This window comes from Staurois parvus, unplaced genomic scaffold (genome assembly GCF_062004578.1).
Source record: "Staurois parvus isolate SC_StPar_1 unplaced genomic scaffold, SC_StPar_1.0 ptg000789l, whole genome shotgun sequence".
Classification (NCBI taxonomy): Eukaryota; Metazoa; Chordata; class Amphibia; order Anura; family Ranidae; genus Staurois; species Staurois parvus.
In genome coordinates, this window is record NW_028318585.1 from 686,603 (window position 1) to 711,771 (window position 25,169).

The window sequence follows — 25,169 nt, forward strand, 5'->3', positions numbered from 1 at the left end:
GGTCAGTTCCTAAAGGGATCAGTCTCTCCTGCAGCAGAGATGGTAAATCGCCACAGTAGCAGCTTACCAGTTCCCACGATATTGCAGCTTCCTATCCGTTCAGACACCGAAATTAGTCCACTCTCTGCTCTGCACCCAGGTGACTCTGCCTATCTGCACTCCCGAGCTCAGTGCTCTGGATCCCACTCAGGCCTCTGTTATGCAACAGTGATGTGCACTATCTGGTCGCCCTAATGGTAAAAGGAAGCGGTGTCCTATACAGCCTGAGAAAATTCAGATCTTTAGGAAATGCAGTTCAAAAGCTCTTGATAACAGTAGAGTCACTCTCCTCTGGACTACAGTGACAGTTGCAGCCCTAGTACAGTTGGGGCATGGGAGCCAAACATCTCACACCAGCACAGGTGTAACCAGCACGTGGGGGTCAGGGAGAAGTAGTCCTGTATCCAGGAGGGCCTGCTGCAGACTACCCATTCTTCTTGTGATGAGTATAATCCTTAAAGGGACATTGTAAGTAGATTTCAACAACAGTCTTCCCATTTAATGCAATTTATACTGGAGATGCTATGTACCTGTAAAAGCTTCCCTTGTGCAGACATGCCAAAGCCCTAAAACACTGCTGGCCATCGCCATCTTAGATGTGATATCAGCATCCCAAGCAGACTCAGAGCTGTCACTCAAAACACTATAATTATTCCCTTTTTATCTGCCTGATTACTAGAGGTGGTGGAGCTAGGCCAGCACAGACAGTAATTAGACACTCAGACTAGGAGAGGGCTAAGACATGCAAGGAGGTGGAACTGTGGCTGTGCTAAGGATTTGACATTTCATGGAGTAGTCAAATTCTGTGCTTTTAACTGCAATTTTTAAGTTGGTGACAGGATCTCCTTAAAATGCTGCAAGTTAGTTTTCCTGAACACGTAGGTCTTTTTTTCTGTAAAAGGGAACTCACTTTAATCCGACACAGAAATCTCTAAGTGAAAGTGTGCTCTTACCTCTGTGTGGTCTGATCATTGCTAGTAATGCTAGATTTGTGTTTTCTTAGTGAATTCCATGCCATGAATGAGTGTTCTAATATGATGCTCAGTTTGCCTAATTTTATAAATTTCACAAAAGACTGCTAACAGTGTAACAGTGGTTTACACAAGAATATGTTGCATGTTTGAGTTTATTTAAAGCTGAAGTCAACTTTCAGTTCAAATCAGATAAATGTATACCAGGTGCACCAAAACAAAATATGTTCAGTGTCTTACAGTTTTCTTTCTAAAACAGCCCCAGCCTGAGCATAGAAGCCTGGCTCCTGCCAACAGCTGCAGAGTGGGCCCCTTGATCTCTGCTTGAAAGCAGTGGTCTCTCTGCAGAAGTCCATCACACTCCCAACTCAGTCAGCTCTATAGCTCTGCAGCAAATCGGCTGATCAGCAAAGCTCATGCTTTCGGCTATTGGTGAGCTCTGGCTCTGTCTCAGCAGGTGACGTGTCAGACCTTCCACACAAAGATCAAGGGTCCCACTCTGCAGCATGCTGACAGGCGGCAGGATTTTCTACTCAAGCTGGTGCTGCTTTGTAAAGAAAGCAAATCACAAGACTTTGAACACTTTATTTTTTCTGCACCTGGGATGTATTTAGCTGATTTAGACTTTAAGGTTCATTGAGAGTTTGTAAATTTTCAGAAGAAACAAAGATGAGATGCAGCAAATAGAGTAACCTGTAATGATTAGATCTCAGGTCATTATATTTGAATATATGAAACAATAATTCTGATTGGTTGGTATGTATTTGGCTTTACGAAATAGCAGAGAGGAGCTTACTGAATGTTCTCGCCTTCCTCCCTCGGTTACCAGAATAATGAAACTATTGTTATTTTTACATATGCAGTTGACTTGGTCTCTGAACAATCTCCAGAACACAGTATCATTTCCCAGCAAGTAAGGCAATTTTTGTTCTGTACTGTAATACATCTCGAGACTGATCTACACTGTCTTATCAGGTGCACTAAGCTTACTTTCTTTGTAACAGACTCAGAATTATTTGGGTGATGTGGAAGAAAACCTAGAAAATTCAGGTATGGTTTATTTATTGTGTTTTTGTTTTTTTTTTGCAATAAAAAACTCAGTGGTGATCAAATACCACCAAAAGAAAGCTGTGTGAAAAAAAATCATATAAATTTAGTTTGGGTACAGTGTTGCATGACTACGCGTTTGCCAGTTAAAGTAGCGCAGTGCTGAATAGCAAAAAAAAGTGCCCTAGTCATAAAGAGGGTAAAACCTTCTGGAGGGCAAGTGGTTTAACCCCTTGATGCCGGCGCCTCCTGGCCCTAAGAGGTTAAAGAGAGAAATAAAAGGTATAAAACATTTTTGCACTATGCCATGCAACTGCAACACTGAAAACTCTCAGAGGCGCTTTTTTGGATCCGCACTGAAAACGCACTGCTTTAGTATCGCATCTATGTGAACCACCAACATAGGAACACATGTTCTCTGCCCTGTCATGCAAATCAGTGTGCTTCAAAACGCATTTGATAGAACCCAGGCTGAATGAATGAAAGTGTGGTTTTATCACTGTGATATACTGTATGTGTTGTTTTATTCATTTGATATGCATTTTATTTATTTACATGTAGTGAAGGGGTTATGCATTTAATTTATTCTTGCTGTGAGTGCTGTATTTTTTGTGTTATGTTTTAATCTGAATAGGATATTTATGCAGCTGCTTGTTTGGGGGAGAGGATTATAGATTAGGATGCTAGGAATTTGTTTCCAACAGTATTGATTGTGGATACTAGTAATGTAAAGAACCGCCGATAGATAAATGTATCATTCACCAGGGAAATCAGTATAGTCTGATGACCCTTGCAAAGTATACTTGTGAATTGGGCGCTATGGGTACTTGGAAGGTGCAGGATTCTGTCAGTATTTATACTTATTCCATATATGACGCTATTCAGGGAAACAAATTGTACCTCTCGTATGGAGCAAATGGTCAAGTTGCACCTAGTAGATTGTCTAATCATTGCCCATTTGTATTAACAATCATTCTGAAATCTGCCTCATAGGACTCTATGAAATCACTTGCAGTGCAACAGTGTGAAGCCAGCCTTATAGACCCATCTCTTTTAAATGAAAAAAAACACCACATTTTTTTGTGACCTGGCTTGAGTCCGGGCTGGTTAAACACGGCCTTATGCACATGGGTCTGCCTTTGGTGTGTGACTTATGGATCTTTCTTTGAGACATTACCACATTTTTTTTGGCTATATGGCCAGCCAGCTGACTAAGATCACCAAACGAAAACAGTTTTTTTTACAGAAAGATCCACAGTTGGTTTGCATTGAGTAATTCTAAACATACAAGTTTTGATCGGGGAAAGGCTGTACTGACCCTCAATGCTGCCAAGAAGTATGAGGTTTGCCAGTACCGTATGCTGAAAACAGTCCCACGCCATGATGTTCTCACTTCACTTCACTGTTGGTATGGTGTTTTTGGGGCAGTGTGCAGTGCCATTTGACCTCCAAACATGATGTGTATTATCACATCCAAAAGAGTTCAATTTTGGTCTCATCTGACCAGACTATATTCTCCCAGTATTTCACAGGCTTGTCCAAATGTTTTGCAGCAAAACTTTAAACGAGCTTCAACATGCTTTATCTTCAGCAATGGAGACTTGCGTGGTGAGCGTGCATACAGGCCATGGGGGTTGAGTGTGTTAATTGTTTTCTTTGAAACAATTGTACCTTCTAATTCCAGGTCTTTCTTAAGCTCTCCACAAGTGGTCCTTGGCTCTTGGACAACTCTTCTGATAATTCTTTTACTCTTCTGGCAGAAATCTTCCGAGGGTACCTGGTTGTAGCCGGTTTATGGTGAAATTATGTTCTTTCCACTTCCAGATTATGGCACCAGCAGTGCTCACTGGAACATTCAGAAGTTTAGAAATCCTTCTGTAACCATAACCATCAGTATGTAACAGAATCCAATATATTGGTGAGCACTAGCGATATCTGGGGAGCAGCTAGCACACAAGGTGACAGTAACCATCCCCTACAATAGTATATGTAAAAAAGTGCAGCGCTTAAAAAAAAAAAATATATATATATATATAAATATATATATATATAGTATAGCGGAATGGTAAAGTGCAACACATAAGTGCAAAAACCATTAGTAAATGCGAAATCTAAAAGTCAAACAATATGGTAAAGTGCATCATAAATGTAATGAGCTAAGTGAAATAGTAAAGTGCATCAAGTAAAAGCATGAAAATTTCAGCTAAACAGCTCAAAAAGCAAATGCCAAACAATAGTGTATCACGGGCAGAATCTAAATACAATAATGTCCGTGGTGATCCATGAATAAAATGCAGTAGTAAATGATGTTACAATAAACATATAAAATCTGAAATATATAAAACCGGACCAAATTTCATCCTGGGCACTCGGATGGGAAGTCAGCCCTTGTCCTAGAGGGAATAACTCACCACAGGAGCCAATAAAGTTGCATATAGTGTAGTATTTATTAGAACATTAAAAAGTGTCCACATGGAGACAAAAATCAAAAAGCATAAAAAGAGTACCAAGATGGCCACCACTCTGACCTTTGGCAATGGCGGCTCCACCCAAAACATACCATCAGTATGTTTTCCAACAATAAGGTTGCTAAAGTCTTGAGAGAGCGCTTTGCTTTTACTCATCATGAGATATTTCTTGTGTGACACCTTGGTAATGAGACACCTTTTTATAGGTCATCAGTTGAGACTGAACCAGCTGATATTAATTTGCACTGACAAGGGGCAGGATTGCTTTTTAATTTACTGATACATTTCAGCTGGTGTCTTGGCTTTCCATGCCTTTTTGCACCTCCCTTTCTTCATGTGCTCAATACTTTTTCCCCGTGTCATTCCATTTTATTACACATAACTTAGTTTATGAGCTTATTTGTTTTGGTTTCTTTGTATGTATAGATTGCATGGATTGTTACCGACTCGAGGTGAAAATTTCATGCCAATAGAATCTTTAGAAATATACTTACCTAGAACAATTGTGACGTGTTCAATACTTTTTACCCACTGTATATATATGTATTCATTAATATATACTGTGTCTGCAGTCTTTTTTTCTAAATCTCCTGCTCTTCCATTGCCATATGTTGTGGTAATGTTTTTTTAAAGTCATTTTGTTGTATTATCACCTTTTATTTACCTCAAGAAATGCACTGGACATTAGCTTGCCCCATGGCTTTCCATCAGAGTTATCATTATTTTTTCACATGCAGGTGGTGCAACCTCTGAGCAAACTTCAGAACACCATATCATTTCCCAACAAGTAAGACAAACTGTGGTCATATATCTCAAATTTGGTCCATACCAATTTATTAGTATATGATAAGTGTATTAATCTTGCTTTTTTTGTAACATACACAGAAATATTTGAGTAGAGTGGATGGAGACCTTAGAAAATCAGGTATGGTTTAATTTTTGTAGAATTAAATAAATCAATCCTTTCCTGTGCCTTCACTTTTTTGATTATTGCAGCTGTGTAGTTTAGGTAGCACTAACTATTATAAGGTTTTTCTTAAAAACCCACAACATTAAAAGATGTAAAAAGTGTGGTGTTACCTATGACATCCAGTCACCTGTTTGTCATTTTCTGGCTTAGGAATATAAATATGTCCTGATATGACTGCCCAAAGGCATCTCTGAATTGCATTAGGGTAGCAATCGGGCGGACTGACCATTTGGAAACTCGGGCACTGCCCGAGGGCCCGGGGTCAGTAGGGGGCCCCATGAGATGCCCCTGGTACCTTTTTCATATGCTTTTTTGAGTTTGGGCAAGGACACAGGGGCCCCATGATCCCCTATTGCCTGGGGGCCCCATGAGCTGTCAGTCCGCCCCTGGTAGCGATGCATTTACTGCATTTGCAACCAAACTTGAACAAGTTGTAGACCAGGACTGTGGCTCTATGTTAAATGTTTCATTGTAATTAACTCACATTTTACCTTAAAACTAAATTAAAACATACCACCTGTTCTTTAACTTCAACACTATTTGAATTATTTTCCAAAATTAGGAATTCCACGAGAGGTCATATTTCAATAATGTACAATGTTTTAAATAAACCAAGTCATAAACTCCCATATGTGAAACAATGGAAACAAGACTTGAATGTAGGCTTCTTAGACATCGAGTGGCAAAAAATAGTATATAGTTTATCTAAGATATCTATAAATACGTACAACTCTTGTGGAATCTACTGATAAAAGCCACTAAGTTGGTCCACGGTCCCTACCAGAGCAGCTACACGGTCCCTACCAGTGTGTCTACAAATCTTAATGATTTAGAAACTGTGCCCAAGTAGGTACCATGTTACACATATGGTGACAATGTCATAAAGTAAATAGATTCTGGATCAGAATCTTCAACTTAATTTGTGAATTCATGGTGAATATCTCTAGGTCCGCAGAAGTAGCAATGTTTCAGAAAATGGACTGTGAACTTCATAAACACCTAAAAAGATTAGTGTGATATATAATCCTAGCTGCTAGAATCACAATTGCAAGGAGTTGGAAACAGATGGTTGTGTCTACTTACTATGTCAAACATAAATTAAACTGGATTAAAATAATGATAGACTCACGTGTATTCTAAAATCAACACCCAAATCAAATTTGATAAAATGTGGAACCCATTTATATGATTTATCAGTGGACTCATGTTGCCCCTAGGATACCATTTCCACTGTCCATTGTCTATACTTCTTCTTCTCCCAATCGTTTCCCATCTTTTCCTCTAATTTCCTTTTCTTCTATATAGCGAAATACTTACAATTCTCAAAATGGGTTATTTGGTACTTTTTCATCCTCTCATTTGTAACGTGGAATACGATGGTGCATCTATAAAAGGGGTTGAAACTATACTGTATATTTTTGTAAGTTAGTGCAATAGTGACTCTTTTCGGAAGCGAAATGTGACCAAATACCTAATATTTATTCTCTTTTGAGAATTTTGTATGTAAAAAAAAAGGTTGAATGCTAAAAATGTAAACATTATTATAACTAAATGAGAAGACATGGCAAAAAGAATTTTGTGTCGAAAGGTATTTACATTCGCTCCATTTGATGCTTAATATTATTATTTCATTAATGGATATAGGGCAGACAGCGGATGAGCCAGCTACCCTCGATGACCTCCTGGATGATGGAGACATGGTTGTGAAGGAGATAACACATGAAGATGAAGACACTGTACTTTGTGGTGAGCTCAGATTGTTCTGGTTGCTCATAAAATGTGCTGCTTTGGCCTTGCCAAGTGTTAATGTACATGTATAGAAATATACACTCACTGGCCACTTTATTAGGTACACCTTGCTAGTACCGTGTTGGAATCCGCTTTTGCCTACAGAACTGCCTTAATTCTTCATGGCATAGATTCAAAAAGGTGTTGGAAACATTACTTAGAGATTTTGGTCTATATTGACATGATGGCTTCATGCAGTTGCGGCAGATTTGTCAGCTGCACATTCATGAACCATTGATACAAGGCACAATGGATCCATGCTTTGATGTTGTTCACACCAAATTTTGACCCTTACCATCTGAATGTTGCAGCTGAAATCAAGACATCTCAGACCAGGCAATGTTTTTTCCAATCTTCTATTGTCCAGTTTTGGTGAGCCTGTGCGAATTGTAGTCTCATTTTCCTGTTCTTAGCTGACAGGGGTGGTGCCCCGGTATGGTCTCCTGCTGCTGTAGCCCATCTTCTTCAAGGTCCAGAATGTTATGCATTCAGAGATGGTATTCTGCATACCTTGGTTGTAACAAGTGGTTATTTGAGTTACTGTTGTCTGTCTATCATCTTGAGCCAGTCTGCCCATTCTCCTCTGACATTGACAAGGCATTTTCGGCCAAACTACTGCCGCTCACTGGATATTTTCTCTTTTTTTGGACCATTTTCTTTAAACCCTAGAGATGGTTGTGAGTTAAAATCCCAGTAGATCAGCAGTTTTTGAAATACTCAAACCAGTCTGTCTGGCACCAACAACCATGCCACATTCAAAGTCTTTTAAAGCCCCTGATGCTCAGTTTGAACTTCAGCAAGTCATCTTCACCACGGCTAGATGCCTAAATGCATTGCGTTGTTGCCTTGTGACTGGCTGATTAGCAATTTGTGTTACCAAGCAATTGAACTGGGGTATCGAATAAAGTGGCCGGAGAGATTATATAGTTTTAATAAGAAAAGGATGATGGCAGCAAGTAGGAAGGCATTTTGTGTTGAAAAATATTTATTTGATGCTTAACTACGTGCTGTCTGCCACAGTACTTTTACTGCAGGCGAGTAGCACGGGGAGGCCACACAATGTACTGGTATGTTACGACCAAACTTCTGGGTTTGGGATCCGCATGTGCACACTCCCCCCGCTGATCTGTACTGTGATTCGCTACAGCACAAGTTTGTCAGCAGGTCCCAGCCAATGATTTTGGCTGGGACCCTGCTTGTTGGCTGTAGCCAATCACAGCATGATCCTGTGTTTTATTTTGTAAACATAGAGACAAGATCTTCTCCGTTCTTCTCTTCTTGAATCCTTTCAATTCAAGAAGAGAAGAAAGCAACACTACAGTGCTTAAAAGCAGCACATTTACACTTACACAAAATTTTAGGAAAATTCAACCCTTTGATTGCCCTCAATTAACCCTTTGATCACCCCTGTCCCCCAGCCAGTGCCATTAGTACGGTGTCTGTGTACAGTATTCAGCAATGATCACTGTCTTAGTATCACTTGCGACATCAGAAAGCATCAGGGTCAGTTAGCGTCCCTCCCAGCCAGGGTCAGTTAGTGCTAGGTTGTCCATCACACTATCGTAGTCACACTAGAAGTCACTGATCACTGTGTGTCTGTCTGGATCAGTATCTTGATCAAGAGCAGAACTGTACTAATATCTCGATTGGTATAGTGTCCCCAATACGCAGCGTTAGCAAGATCAGTCCAAATTTCTGTCAGTACTTGTGTTTCTCCCCCTCCCAAACAAGTGTCAGAGTATAATTTTTCTGATCCTTCCACCTTTGATACATTGTGCACTAAACTGCATCATTAGCAGAATCAGGGCTGGTCTCCGCCAGCACTACCAGTTCTATTTCCAGTGTGCAAGCAGCCCCTGATTGCTACTCAGGAGCTCTTTCCCATAGTCGCCACTAGGTACCTGTAAATTTAGACCTAAAATGTCCCAAAAAAGGTACTCTAGTGAGGAGGCCTACACGATTCTTTTGACCATGACCGATAAGAGCAAAGGGGAGGGCTCGCAGTCAGAATCAGGCTCAGAATATGAACCTATAGAAAGCACCCTGGCAGGTAGCTCAGATGAATGAGAAGAGGTACCCGCTAAAACTAGGCTGCTGAAGTGTTAGAAATGCATAATTATGCTAATTTGCAACAGGGCTCAGGTACTAGAGATGCACTACTTGATCTGGCTGACACCAGTGGCAAAGTACATCTGGCCTTTTAGATACCAGCCCTGCAGTATCTAATGGTGAAGTGGCGAGCACCGAAAGTGCAATAGTGCAGTGGCTAGCAATAGTAGCGTAAGGCAATTGGAGCCACCAAGAATTCGAGCACAGGTCCGTAGAGCCTATAGTAGACTTCCAGAAGTGCTTGCAAACCCCATTTGGCTGTCCCCAGATTCAGCAGCACCTGTTATCACCCTATTCACAGCCCAGCCTGGGGTTCAGGTAGAAAAGGCTAACTTAACAACCCCCTCCCTGACTTTTTTGAGGCACAACAAAGTTTGGCCCCTCGTAAATTACCTTTCCCAAAAATTTGCAGAGGTGTATACACCCCAACAAGGAGTCCCTTGTATATTTTATTGGCTGGTTTGCAATTAAGCAATATCCCCCCAGCAAGTGTGCCAGATATGGGGTCAAACTGTATAAGCTCTGTGATAGGGCCACAGGCTATACTTTCATCATTTTAGAATTTACGAAGGAAGAGACAGTCATGCGGAGCCCCCTGAATGCCCAGACTATATGGGAAGCAGTGGTAAGATGTGTTTGGGCTTGTTGTGACCCTTGTTTCATATGGGGTACCATTTGTACGTGGACCACTTTTATGCAAGCATGCAACCTTTTAGACATTTATTCAATCTAGGAATTGAAAACCAATAGTTGTGCACACTCCTAATTAAACAATAACACTCCTATCCCAGAAGAAAAGAAAAAACTTTCACCCTTGAAAGTAATAAAATATGTGAACTCTTCTCTCAACGACACTCTAACCCAGTCCAAATATCTACACCTCAAATAAATACAAAAATAAAAAAATAAATAGAACATAAACTCATGCACAGTCCCATAAATGTCTCTAAAATCTCCAAATGTTCAAATCACTTTCTTTTCCACCTCCAGATCACATCGTGTTATGCTGTATATGATGATCCAACGTGTTGTATTCCAACGTACATGAACCTCAAAATAATATAAACTAGAAATAGTGTATCACCTTTTACAAATGCTTGTGCAAAAATAAATGTGTCATGCACATTGCAAATCATGTGTACAAAAAAGTGCAAAAAAAAACAAACAATAAAATAAAAATATATATAAATATATACAAAATTAATATAGATATTCAAAAAATAAAAATCATTAACACACGTGAACCAAAAAGTGAACACTCCGAAACACAATAAACATGTTCTCTACTAAATGTGGTAATGGACTCATTCACTGTAAAAATTACAATAAACATAAACCCAAAAGTGAACTCCAAGGTGTGCAACTCAAGTGAAAAACACTCCAACTGGTGCAGCAATGGGTAATTACCCTATGTAGGTAATGTCAACCTTTTCCCACACAGTAGATGCTTTCTAGATTTTTTCATAAAGGGATCATTGGATTTATGAAAAAGTCCAGGAAGTGACGAAATGCATTGGGACATGTGACGTTGAGAGAAGAGTTCGCATACAATCTAGGAATTGGCTGCTGTCGCACCATGCGACCTAATTGTAGGGGCTTCCCTCAATGGTTCGGTAACGCCCCTCTTAGAAAGGGGTTGAAAGCCTGCTTGCACAATGAAGAACTTTTTGCAGTGAAGTGGAAGGACAAACTGGATGTATTCATCCTGTCTTTCCTTCACCCAGACATGACAATCCAAATTAAAATGACATTTTGGTGCCACTTGAAAAGCCTGTCTGGGTCCACGACTATAATCTTTATAAGGGAGTCGTAGACTTCAACAACCACATGATGAATTTGTATTTAACTGCCCGAAAAGCCAAATGCTGGTACAAAAATGTGCGTATATATTCAATTGGCTGTATATAATGCTTATGTAATTTATAAAGCAACTAGAAGAAGTAAATCCTTTCTAAAATGTCAGGAGGCTCTTCTGTGTCCAGAAGGCACTGTGGCCCAATGCCCAATTCAGATGCAGTTAGCTGGCTGCATTAGAGGCATTTTCCAAATGTCCTCCAATCTACCCCAGCCAAAAGGTCACCCCAAAAAAGATGTCTGTGGGAGACACCTGTTTTTTGTCCCACCTGTCATGGACAACCTGGCCTCTGCATCAAGGACTACTTCCGTTGCTACCAAACCGTAGTGAATTATTAGTCTAGGCAGGGTATATAGCACGGGTATAGCATGGCACACAATTCTATACAAAAGGGTCTCTAAAGAAGTTTAAAAAAGTTGTTTTTATTGAGTTAATTTTATATTGTTACTGTGTGTTATTGTTAACCATTGTTTGCTTGGCAGAAACACCAGCTGCAGCACTGATCTGTATATTTGACAGAAGCAGGGTGCTGCTCTTAGAATACAAATGTTATTGCCTGTAGTGCTGCAGGCAGAGAGTTCTCCATCCGCAGTTTAAAAGAAAAAACAAAAAATAAAATGTGTATGTGCAAGCATTAGGAGCTTGGGGTGATCAGTGGGTGGTATATGCTTCGGCATATACTTTTTTCACTTTTTTTTCTGGCCGAAATTTCTCCTTCCACATCACACCAGGGGTACTTGATCCAGAGAATATCCAATGGCCTTCTGGGGGATCAGGAAGGATTTTTTTTCATGATCTGTTGGGGTTTTATTTTTGCCTTCCTCTGGATCAATGTAAAAGGAGAAATATTTTTTTTTATTTTTGAATGCCCAAGCATTAGGAATGTAGGGTGGGCAGTAGCTCCTATGCTTCAACAATTTTTTCACTTTTTTCTGGCCAAGATCTCTTCAGCAGTAAAAATCAATGTGAATGGAGGAATCTGTTTTTTGTGTGCTACACAAAAAAAAAGAACATTACATGTACAGTATGCCCAACATTAGAAGAGTAGGTGGATGTGTGGCAGAAGCTCCTAAGTTTGGGCAGTTCAGGACAGTTCAAACACCCCCCAAATGACCCCTTTTTGGAAAGTAGACACCCCATGAAAGATTTAATTTTTTGCCACAAGTTTTTTGGAAAATGCAAAAAAAAAAAAATTTTTTTTTTACACAAAGTTGTAATTTTAATGAGATATTTCTCACACATGCCATAGGTATACATGGAATTACACATACTTGGGAGAAGTAGCAGAATGTGTTTTGGGGTGTGAGATTTTTTGGCAGCCTAGCTACATACAGGGGCCCAAAATCCAATGACCGCCCTCAGGCTGTCAAAGGGCGTAATTTCCTTATGTCACTTAACAAATGGAAGTTTGTGTTGAAAAGTATTTACATCAGCTCCATTTGATGCTTAATAATTTTATTGTAATGTATACAGGGCAGACAGAGGAAGAGCCAGCTTCTTCTGGTGGCCTGCTGGAAGATGGAGACATGGCTGTGGAGGAGATGACGCATGCAGTTGAAGATACTGTACTTCTTTATGGTGAGCTCAGATTTTCATGATTGCCAATAAAATGTGTTGCTTTGGCCTTGCCAAGTGTTAGGGTAGAAGTATAGGCAAAACTTTTTTCTTCATTTTAGATAGAGCAAGGAAGTGTTATAACCCCTGTCAGATCTTTTTCCTCATCTGTGTCCCATTTTGGAGATTTCCCTTCACTTCCTGCCCCATAGCCAAAAAGGAAGGGAGAGGAAATCCCTGCAAAGTAAGGGAATCCTTGGGGGACCCCCATGTCACCAGAACTAGTGTCCCCATTGGAAGATTTCCCCTCTAATACTTTTCTGGAGACAATCCAAAATTTGGAATTTTCCTTTCACTTTCAAGGATAATAGTAAACAGGACAAATAGGGTGAGCGAGGGCACTGACAGCAGTAAAAACTGACATGGGTTGTAATCCTTCTCCACTGAATCCAAAACTAAAAAAGTTCTGACTTCAGTTATACTTTAATATACGTGTATACACATTTATATGATGTTAATAAAAAAATTATGGCAGCAAGTAAGGCATAACAAACAGAATTCTGTGTTGAAAACTATTTACATCAACTCCATTCGATTAATATTTTTTCATGGTAATAATGGATACAGGACAGACAGCAGATGAGCCAGCTTCTCCTGGTAACCGCCCAGAAGATGGACGCATGCTTGTGAAGGAGATAACACCTGCAAATGAAGACACTGTACTCCTTACTGGTGAGCTCAGAGTTTTTTGGCTGCAGATAAAATGTGTTACTTTTGATTTGCCAAGTGCTGTTAATATACGTGCATACATATATATCTTTTGAATAAGAAAAGAAAGATGGCAGCAAGTAAGAAGGCATAACAAACAGAATTTTGTGTCAAAGTATTTACATCGGCTTCATTTATTGATTCATATTTTTATTGTAATAATGGATGCAGGGCAGACCGCTGATGAGCCAGCTTCTTCTAGGGACCTCCAGGAAGATGAACCCATGCTTGTGGAGGAGATAACCCACACAGACGAAGACCCTTCTGGTGAGTACACATTTTTCTGTCTGCCCATCAAATATGATGCTTTGGTCTTGCCAACTGTTAATAGACACTGTGGGGTTAGCTCAGGTGGGGGATCTCCTTCCCTGGGACAAAGGTAGACCGCACAGCAGGCTTTCATCAAAATCTGACTGGTTGTCAGCTTTATTTAAAAGGTTTGCAGGAAAATAAACAGAACATGAAAATAAACCCTTGCCATCCAGGCACTAACTAAACAAAAGATGATTCCTCTCTCAAAGGTGAAGGGCTTCTCCCTGTCACCAAAACAAAGTAACAGCAAACCTTTTCTTGCAGGTATAGTCCATACACACAGCTCTCTCAGAACACCTCTCTGAGTCCCAGGCCACGAGCAACTCCTTGCTCCAGCCCTGCCCTTTTTATACCACCTGTTGGTGGAGATCAGTGGAGTCCAAACTCTGGTCCGGAACCACCTGCTTAACTGTGGCCCCGAAAACCCGGAGTGGACTCCACCTAAACGGTCAGGTATGAGCATATGCGAGGTGACACATAGCATCCCTCTATCACCTCGCCGTTCATCCTGTCACATATCCCCCCCCTCTGCTCAAGCCCCTGCGGCTGAGCAACTGTTCCAACCAGACAATGGACCCGGGAGAGGGCATCTACATTATTTTGCAGTTTCCCCGCTCTGTGTTCCACTGTGAATTTGAACACTTGTAGCGCGAGAAACCACCTTGTCACTCGACTGTTTTTCTCCTTATTATCACACATCCATTTGAGCGGGGCATGATCAGTAACCAACTTGAACGGTCTTCCTAACAGGTAATATTTCAGGGCCTCCAAGGCCCATTTGATGGCCAAACATTCCTTCTCCACAATGGCATAGTTTCTCTCATGTTTGTTGAGCTTTCTACTTAGGAAGACCACAGGGTGCTCCTCCCCATCTCTGATTTGGGACAGTACCGCACCTAGTCCCACGTCAGAGGCATCAGTCTGTACCACAAACTCTGTTGTGAACTCTGGGGTCACAAGCACAGGTTGAGCACAGAGAGCTTGTTTCAGCCTTTGAAATGCGGTCTCCGCCTCAGGATTCCACTTAATCATGACTGACCCCCTACCTTTTGTCAGATCTGTCAGTGGGGCTGCAATGGTGGCAAAATTGGGGATAAACCGCCTGTAGTACCCCGTGATTCCAAGAAATGCCCGGACTTGTTTTTTATTTACAGGTTGGGGCCACTTTTGAATTGCCTCAATTTTATTGATCTGAGGCCTAATGAGACCTCGACCAATGATGTAGCCAAGATATTTGGCCTCCTCTAAGCCAATGGCACACTTTCTGGGGTTGGCGGTAAGACCTGCTTCCCGCAGCGAATCTACGACCGCTTGCAAGAGGGACAAATGAGATTCCCAGTCGGGACTGTGGATGACGACATCGTCCAAGTAGGCAGCTGCATATTGGCGATGTGGTCTCAACGTCTTGTCCATCATCCTTTGGAATGATGCAGGAGCCCCATGCAAACCAAACGGCATCCGCTTATACTGAAAGGACCCCTCGGGGGTGGAGAATGCGGTCTTTTCTTTTGCAGCTTCCGTTAAAGGAATCTGCCAATAGCCTTTGGTCAGATCTAAGGTGGTTATGTACCGAGCCGTTCCCAACCTGTCAATGAGCTCATCCACCCGAGGCATCGGGTACGCATCAAACTTGGACACACTGTTCAGTTTCCTGAAATCATTACAGAAACGAATTGTTCCATCTGGTTTCGGGACCAACACTATGGGACTCGACCACTCACTGTGAGATTCCTCAATCACTCCCAACTCTAACATGTCCTTTATTTCCTTTGCCACCGCTTCCCGCCTGGCCTCGGGTATTCTATAGGGCTTGACATTTACGCGGACCCCGGGCTGGGTAACTATGTCATGCTGTATGACAGTCGTCAGTCCAGGTAGGTGGGAGAAGAAATCTCCATTTTTCCTCACAAACTCCTTAACCTCATTTTGTTGGGCTACTGACAAGGTTTCCGTTATAGGTACCTGAGGGGCCACGGGAACCACGTCCTTTTGGGGTCTTGGTACTGCCAACAAACTTTCCCTGTCTTTCCAAGGTTTTAAGAGATTCACATGATAGATTTGTTCAGGTTTCCTTTTTCCTGGCTGGTAAACTTTATAATTTACTTCCCCCACTTTCTCCCTAATTTCAAAGGGACCTTGCCACTTTGCGAGGAATTTACTTTCCACGGTGGGGACTAGCACCAGCACTCTATCCCCAGGGTTGAAGGTACGGATCCTGGCACCCCGGTTATAAACCCTTCTCTGGACCTCCTGGGCTTGCTCCATGTGTTCCCGAACAAGTGGCATGACAGCTGCGATTCTATCCTGCATCTGTGAGATATGCTCGATGACACTTCTATAGGGCGTGGTCTCTCCCTCCCAGGTTTCTTTTGCGACATCTAGCAATCCCCTGGGATGTCTACCATACAGTAATTCAAAAGGTGAATATCCTGTAGATGCCTGAGGTACTTCTCGTATAGCAAACATGAGATATGGTAGCAAAAAATCCCAATTTCTCCCATCTTTGTCCACCACCTTTTTTAACATATTCTTAAGGGTCTTGTTAAACCTTTCCACAAGCCCATCGGTTTGGGGGTGGTAGACCGAGGTACGGAGATGGGAGATTTTGAACAATTTGCATAACTCTTTCATAACTCTAGACATAAATGGCGTGCCCTGATCCGTTAATATCTCCTTTGGGATACCTACACGACTAAACACCCGGACAAGCTCTTTGGCGATATTTTTAGCGGAAGTATTACGCAAAGGGATGGCTTCAGGATACCGGGTGGCATAGTCAAGTATAACCAGTATGTGCTGATGGCCCTGGGCAGACTTTACTACTGGACCCACTAGGTCCATGCCCACTCTTTCAAACGGTACTTCAATTATGGGTAGAGGTACTAGCGGACTGCGAAAATGGGGTGAGGGCGCAGAATATTGACATTCCGGGCATGACTCACAATGTGCTTTGACGTCTCCATGTAAGCCTGGCCAAAAGAATCTCTGGGTTATTCTCTCCTTTGTTTTCTCTACGCCCAAGTGTCCACCCATTATATGCCCATGGGCTAAATCTAGTACCATCCGGCGAAAGGGTTTGGGGACCACTAACTGTTCTACCACCTCCTCCCCTTGCTTTACCACTTGATACAGCAAGTTATGGTTAAGAGCCATGTAGGGAAATGACACCGCTACATCATTTTCAACTGGTTCCCCATCAATCATTTTAATGTTTTCACGGGCTCTATTAAGTGTGGAATCTTTCAGTTGTTCCGTACAAAAATCCTCTTTTCTGACCTCTAGGTCAGGCACCACATTCTGTCCACTCTCACTAGAGCCAGCGATCATCTCTTGTTCTATATCCTCACTGTCTGGGGTTGGATCCAACTCCTCCTGCTCCCCAGCCATTACAGAGAAAGGAAAAAGATCTACACCTTCCTCGGATACACCAACAGTTTCCCCTTTCACCTTGCCGTCAAAGGGGTCAGGAGTGAGTTCAGGAGTTTTCGGCGTTTCCCCAGCAGGGGGAGCTCGGTCCTCCTGACTCCCCTCCTTATCCCATAACTTCCAGAAATGGGGAAAATCTCTCCCCACTATGGCTTCATGAAGCAGAGAGGGCACCACCCCCACTGAATGGGTCACAGGGCCCCAGGGAGTACCAATCTCCACCAGAGCAGTCTGGTAATTACGTGTATCACCATGAATACAAATAACCCCAATCATGCTAGGGTGTAACCTTGCAGGGTTTACCAAATCACCTTTAACCAAGGTCACAACACTACCCGAGTCTAGCAGAGCAGTTACTGGCTTTTCATCAATGGCAATCACACACATTTGCTTTTCCATGCGTTTCTGACATGCTGCAGTACATACCACCTGTGCAAAAAGAGACATGCGTTTTCCTAAATAAGCATTTTCACATTGCATAGGTTCATCATTTAAAGGACAGTTTGCAGCAATATGACCTAACGCATGACAACGATAACATATTATATGTTCAGTGCTTAGACCTCTAAATGGCCTTGGGGACCTTCCTGACCTATTTGGCCAGTCTCTAGGTCCTAAGCCTACAGTCTCATGATCTGACACAATAGTCTTATCATTTTTTTCTGAGCCTTTGGCCCATGGAACAGTCTTACCGGATCCTCCGGATAGTTTTCCACCCCTAGTGACCTTGGGGTACGGCCCAGGTGAGTGCCAAAAGTCCTCAGCGGCTGCATATCTCTCCACCAGGTCCACCAGCTCATTTGCAGATTTAGGGTCTCCACGGCCGACCCACTTCCTCAAAGGGGCAGGGAGTGCACGTAAATATTGGTCCATGACCACACGCTCCACAATCTGAGGGCCTGACAATACCTCTGGCTGGAGCCACTTTTTGGAGAGATGTATCAAATCGAACATCTGAGATCTGGGTGGTTTGTCAGCCCTGTAATGCCACTGATGCACCCGCTGAGCCCGGACTGCAATGGTGACGCCCAGGCGTGCAAGGACCTCAGCCTTCAGTTTCTCATAGTCCTGGGCATCCCCTGGTTCCAGGTCATAATAGGCTTTTTGGGATTCACCAGTCAGAAATGGCGCAAGCAGTCCTGCCCATTGCTCCTTTTTCCATCCTTCCCGAACAGCAACCCTTTCAAAAGTTGTGAGGTAGGCCTCCACATCATCCGCAGGTGTCATCTTCTGCAAAACATAGCTGGCCCGCGCCATTTTCTGCTCCACTGGCAGCGGATCTGCAGATTCCTTCTTTAATTCCAATAGGTGTTGGGCCACCTGCTTAAGGAGCTCTCGGTCTGCTTGTTGGGCTTCATGTTGTGCTTGTTGGGCTTCCGACAACTGGCGATTCGTCTCCCGTTGTGCTGCGTTGGCCTGCAGCAAGGCTCTTATAACTTCCTCCATCTTCCCACTTGCTCAGGAAGTTGCCCGCATCCTCCACCATATGTGGGGTTAGCTCAGGTGGGGGATCTCCTTCCCTGGGACAAAGGTAGACCGCACAGCAGGCTTTCATCAAAATCTGACTGGTTGTCAGCTTTATTTAAAAGGTTTGCAGGAAAATAAACAGAACATGAAAATAAACCCTTGCCATCCAGGCACTAACTAAACAAAAGATGATTCCTCTCTCAAAGGTGAAGGGCTTCTCCCTGTCACCAAAACAAAGTAACAGCAAACCTTTTCTTGCAGGTATAGTCCATACACACAGCTCTCTCAGAACACCTCTCTGAGTCCCAGGCCACGAGCAACTCCTTGCTCCAGCCCTGCCCTTTTTATACCACCTGTTGGTGGAGATCAGTGGAGTCCAAACTCTGGTCCGGAACCACCTGCTTAACTGTGGCCCCGAAAACCCGGAGTGGACTCCACCTAAACGGTCAGGTATGAGCATATGCGAGGTGACACATAGCGTCCCTCTATCACCTCGCCGTTCATCCTGTCACAACACATATACACTTATTCCTTTTTATTATGAAAAAAAATAGCAGCAAGTTAAAAAAAGTGTGTAATTACAGACTAGATATTTATTATTCAATAACACAAAGGTGAGGAACATTACATGCATAAATAGGCATGAGTGGAGGAAGGCCAGGGCAAAGGATTGGGCTTTAGCATTGCAAGCTGACAGCCTTTCATATACAAGTAAAGAAGCTTTGTACTTGCATTGATGTGTCATTAAAAACCAAATATAAATTCTACCTGGTAGGTGAACATGCTGAGATTGCTTACGTCCACTCATGCATAACATACAGACAGCTGTAATCTTTGTATTACATAGTTGCATGTACTTCTGGGGCTCAAAGTCAACAGTTTTTTCTTATAATTGTCACTAATGTTTACAGTATTGTTTTATGCCACATTAACATACAGAGGTATAAAAATAAAATTACGATCTGTTCTGAAAGTAATATACAAATAATTTTTTATATGTAGCATTCAAGCTAAATGCTGAAAGATCTGTAAAATATAATTTTTTCAGAATTTAGGCTAGCATTTTAAAAAGTTGACTGTTTAGACACTAAAAGGAAAATTAGAATCATTTAATTTTTTATCACAAAAATACAAATTCACCTATAACACATGCGCTACATCACAGCAGGCAGGTGCTGGAGAGTTATAGTGAACATTTTTATAGAACATATTTATTATTTCAGGTACTTGTATAGAACTGTCAATTTATGCGCTTTACATATATATTGTACATTCACATCAGACCCTGAAGGGGCGTACAATGTAAGGTCTCTAACTTACATTCATACATACATACATTCATACATACATATACTAGGGCCAATTTTAGACAGGATCCAATTAACCTACCAGCATGTTTAAGAAGAGTGGGAGGAAATCGCAGTACCCAGAGGAAACCCACACAGGCACAGAAGGAACATGCAAACTCCAAACAGGTGGTGCCATGGTTGGGATTCGAACCAACGACCCTAGTGCTAACCATTTAGCCACTGGGCTGCCCATTTATACATGCATGTGCAATTTGTGTTCTAAATCCCATCATTGTTGATTGTGTCATTTGCGCTTCTGTGGGGTTTTGCACTGTATTTGTGGATACACAAATCTTTTAATAAAACTTTGCCCAATGAGTAGCTCTGAAGATAGAGATAAAATAATGCTGTGATGGACAGAGAGCAAGCAGACATAATCCAAGTTGGAGAGTTGTCATTTCATTTGGTGGAAAACATCTTATAAAACTAAGGGAAGCCAAGACTATTAATACCTGTGGGGTTTGTGTTCTGGACACTTGAATCATAAGAACTACTAGGGTTGTACTAAAAGTAATGAAAACGTTGGCATATTTTATTTTTTTTTTATGAACTTACATAGGTTGTTCAAATTTCACACACTGGTAGAGTAACTCTTCCTCTATAGTAACTGTTCCTCCTTTTCGTTGCAGGTGAATAATGGATTCCATGTCGTATTTGCCTTGATGATGGAGGGGTGCAGACTGTCCAACATCCACAAAAGGCTACAGAATGTTTATGGAGATGACACTGTTGATGAGATCAGTGTGCTCTTATAGATTAAGAAGTTTAAATTGTGTAATCTCTGAAACCCACTAAGGGCTACTGAATATTTACAGACAGTCCTGCACCCTTCCTTTGTCAAGAACTCAGCGATGATACGTTGCTTCTGCATGGAATACATTATTTACCTGCAATGAAAAACAAGAGGAGTTACTATAGAGGAAGAGATATTCTACCAACATGTGAAATTACCTATGAAAGTTAATAAAAAAGCTCTGGCCACTTTTGCATTACGTTCGGTACAGCCCTTGTATGGTTTCAATGTTTTACAATGCATGTAACCCTACAATAAAGATTTTTTGTATCTCCAGATACAACAAATGTTGCAGTACTGACCGCAAAGTCTTCACAAACAGCAATCAGCTCTGGTATGCTTTTAAAATAAATTCCCTCCAGGTAAAGCAGAAAATGGTCAACAGACTGTGGCAGCACAGTTTACCAAGTGGAGCATTATGGAGTACAGGTCTTACAGCATAATACAGAGATAAAAATTGTAGCTGTTTTGAAGATACTCTGGTATATGCAGTAAAGGTTTCCACAAACATGTCACATCATTACCAACCTTGATCTCATGTCTTCCAACAGCTTTAGACATTTCTGTCAACAGATCCTAAGTAACTGAGCAATCGGTCTTTGTTTTCCAACTTGATAAGCCTGTACCAGGAATTAGTGCCAGACAACAGGCACATCTGTCTGTATGTGGCTTAGGCTGGCCATAGACTTAAATTGGAATTGAATGTATTCTTTTTAAAGCCACTGACAGGTAGGGCTTTATAACAGAATATACCCTATTGGTCTCTACTGTCATAACTGGCCTGTCAATGGCATTGTACTGTGAGCCACACATGCGGCCAAAGATGAAAAAGTCTTCCCGCAACTGCTGTGTCTTTCAGATACTGAAAAAAAACACTCCAATCCCCATCAGAAAGCATCTCACCATTACACAGCACCAATCTTAATCCATCTGCACTGCAGATGATTCTCTCAGGTTAAAGCCCCCAACAATATCAAAGAAACTTGCAATAGTGACATAAAGTAATAAAAGATTAAACTCAGTCATGGCCAAAATTATTGGCACTCTTCATTTCTGTCAGATAATACACCTCTTCGCCCAGAAGAATGTTGCAATTACATATGTTTAGACATTCTGATGTTTGCTTCTTTTGTTTGTATTGGTATGACACCAACAAGTGGAGAAACAAAAAGCCAAAACTGACGCATTCCACCCAAAACTCCAAAAATTACCTGGACAAAATCATTGGCACCTTCTCAAAACTGTAAGAAATGATTGCATTTCAAGTTTGTGATGCTCCTGTAATTTGTATAGCTCTGTATAGAGCTTGAAGAGAAAGAGCAGTAAAGAATTGTCTGAGGATTTGAGAACAAAAATTGTGGAAAAACATGGACAGTCTCAAGGTTACAAGTTCATCTCCAGAGATTGTAATGTTCCTGTGTCCACTGTGTGCAACATTGTCAAGAAGTTTACAGCCCATGGCACTGTTGCTAATCTCCCTAGACATTGACAAAAGAGAAAAATTAATCAAAGATTGCGCAAAGGATTGTTCAAATGGTGGCTAAAGAACCTCAATCAACGTCCAGACAAATTTAAGCTGACCTTCAGACACGGGGTACAACTGTCAGCACGCACTATACGTCACCATCTGAATGAAAAGGGAAGCTATGGTAGGAGACCGAGGAGGACCCCATTGCTGACAAAAACATAAAAAAGCCAGAATGAAGCTTTCCAAAACTTGCCTGAGGAAGCCAAAATCCTTTTGGGAGAATGTGCTGTAGACAGACTAAACAAAAAGCCCATCATTGTACTGTTTTCAGAAAAAGAAATGAGGCCTTTAAAGAAAAGAATATAGTCCGTACAGTCAAACATGGTGGAGGTTCACTGATGTTTTGGGGTTGCTTTACTGCTGCAGGCACTGGATGTCTTGACCGTATGCATCGTATTAAGAAATCTAAAGACTAACAAATAATTCCAGGTTGCAATGTAGCACCCAGTGTCAGAAAGTTCGGTCTCCGTCAGAGGTCATGAGTCTTACAGCAGGACAATGACCCAAAGCACCCTTGAAAAAGCAACCAGAAATGGTTTAAGACAAAGCACTGAAGAGTACTGAACTGGCCAGCAATGAGTCCAGATCTCAATCCCATAGAGCACCTATGGAGAGTTCTCAATAAGGCAGTTGGGAAAAGGAACCCTTCCAATATGAGAGCAGTTTGTGAAAGAAGAGTGGTCCAAAATTCCAGTAGAGGTGTAAGAAACTCATTGATGGTTACAGGAAGCAATTGATTTTTGTTATTTTTTCCAAGGGGTGTGCTACCAAATATGAAATTGAGGGTGCCAGTAATTCTGTCCATTTTTGGCTATTGCTTTATAATTGAATATCACATCAGCATATCTTAAGTATGTAAAATCCAATGATGCAAGTGCAAACTGCAGCATCACAGTACTCACACAGTTCCGTCTCCTAGCGTGATGACGTCAGGAGTCCCACCCTACACATACAAGTTTTGTCAGAGTGACTTGTTCATTGGCAGTTGGGAAGTCGCCGTCATCATGCTTTAATGCGATTACCATCCAACAGCATCACCCATATAGGATAACTTACAGTTGATATCCTGCCCTGCATTTCAATGCGTTTTGCATTCCCATACAAATCTATCTAATGTAAAGTAAGGCCTGTGGAAACAGACTTTAAATGAGCATTTACATGAGGTTGCAAGAGACAAATAATTTTGTTTCAGTGGTGTTCAGGTTTCAGTGTAAATTTAGATCTAAAGGGAACTTGTATCTTTTCCCCTGCAGGGCAAAGTGATAGGTGCCCTTGTACTGCATTGATACATAGTTTTGTTGCACTCCCCCCACCACTGCTCCCCTATTGTTGCTTCATTGAAGTCCTTGTTAAATACCTGGACCTTTTTCCATTTGTGTTAGTATAAATGTTTTTTGCATGTATTTTTATGGCTTGTTAAACAAGTATTTTCATTTGAACCCATCCTGAGATATGGATTTAGTGATATTTTCACCCAGAGATCAAAGACAGAGTGTGAAATGGCATACCAAGGCAATGTCATGCCAATATTTTGGGTCCTAAGGCAAAGATACACAAAAGCCTGATTTCCCAGACTACACCAAAACCTAGTGTCTCCAAGCAATGGTACACCAGCATCTAGGGTTGCTGAAAATTCTTTGATGAAATTTAACAATAATTAAAATAAGGTTTGAAATGCTGAGAATGTAAGGAGATACTTTTGGTACCTACAGAACAGGATATGTACAAATAAGACTTTAATATTCTGATTTGGTTTCATTGATTTTTTTTACAGGATTTCCTGCAAATGTTGACAAGTCGATGTATCTAAGCATTGACCAAAAAGTAAGACTTTGGTATATTATTAAATTAATGTATTCGAAGACAGGTGTGGTTTTTTTGTGTGTGGGTCAGTGTCCTGCATTTGATATACCCTCGGCGCTTAACTCCAAAGAGAGTCCCTTGTGTTATATTATTATGTTGTCAGATTTCTGATCGTCTTTTCCCTCTATGAGCAAAGCCCATGCAAAGCAAAGCCCATGTACTTAGGGATGAGTACAATAAAAATGTAGAAATTTTATGTGTTGAAAGGTGCATACTGATAGAAGGAGATAGCATAGTGACAGAGAGATGAGCTCAATCCTGTGCAGCTTCTCCTTTTCTGTAGTGTGACGTGTTGGGGGTGGGTGCATGATATCCTGGGCTCAGTGATATTGGGGTAAATGAAGCTGGCTATCCCCAAGCCTGAAGACTAAGCAAATTATGCAGTATTGAGAGGGAAATCTCCAGATTGTAGCGGAATACTGCAGCACCGTGTAGACTTTTAATAAGCCATTCCCTTTTTTTTATTGAAGCTCTGCTTTAAAGCTTACAAAAAAAAGCACATGTGTGTTTTTAAACCCTTACTGGTCTATAGCTCAACTCCAGCCAAAACATTTTATGTTGTTCTGGATAGAGTGGGAAACGCATGAAGCCAGAATATTTACATTCTGTATCTGCATTGAGGAGATTTCCCCTTACTTTCCTTTCAGGAGAGGACTTTCTCCTACTGAGACTCAGTCCTCATGCACACTGGACGTTTTTACAGCTACTATTTTTAGCTTTTGATGGTTTTTTTTCTACAGCTGGTAAACCCCCCAGCATGTTATCTTATGTGTCCATGCACATATAGACTGTAATCAACGTTTTTTGGCTGGAAAAAAAACCTAGGACTAGTGGGTTTCTAGAGGAGTTTTTTAGCTGTAGA

General features: G+C 41.5%; 1 protein-coding gene across 8 annotated transcripts in view; it reads left to right on the top strand.

Annotated features, from left to right (window-relative positions):
- Window positions 1-25,169, top strand: part of LOC149444320 (uncharacterized) — a 192,075-nt gene that overhangs the window by 142,033 nt on the left and 24,873 nt on the right. For 7 of the 8 annotated variants that reach the window (XM_089654683.1, XM_089654685.1, XM_089654684.1 and 4 more), the window contains 10 exons: window positions 1,874-1,923; window positions 2,015-2,060; window positions 5,263-5,312; window positions 5,411-5,450; window positions 7,140-7,241; window positions 12,721-12,825; window positions 13,429-13,533; window positions 13,741-13,836; window positions 21,194-21,250; window positions 24,219-24,268. In XM_089654683.1, the coding sequence (XP_089510809.1) occupies window positions 1,874-1,923; window positions 2,015-2,060; window positions 5,263-5,312; window positions 5,411-5,450; window positions 7,140-7,241; window positions 12,721-12,825; window positions 13,429-13,533; window positions 13,741-13,836; window positions 21,194-21,250; window positions 24,219-24,268 (701 nt within the window). The remainder of the gene's footprint in view (window positions 1-1,873; window positions 1,924-2,014; window positions 2,061-5,262; window positions 5,313-5,410; window positions 5,451-7,139; window positions 7,242-12,720; window positions 12,826-13,428; window positions 13,534-13,740; window positions 13,837-21,193; window positions 21,251-24,218; window positions 24,269-25,169) is intronic. The other variant, XM_089654688.1, reaches the window with a different exon arrangement.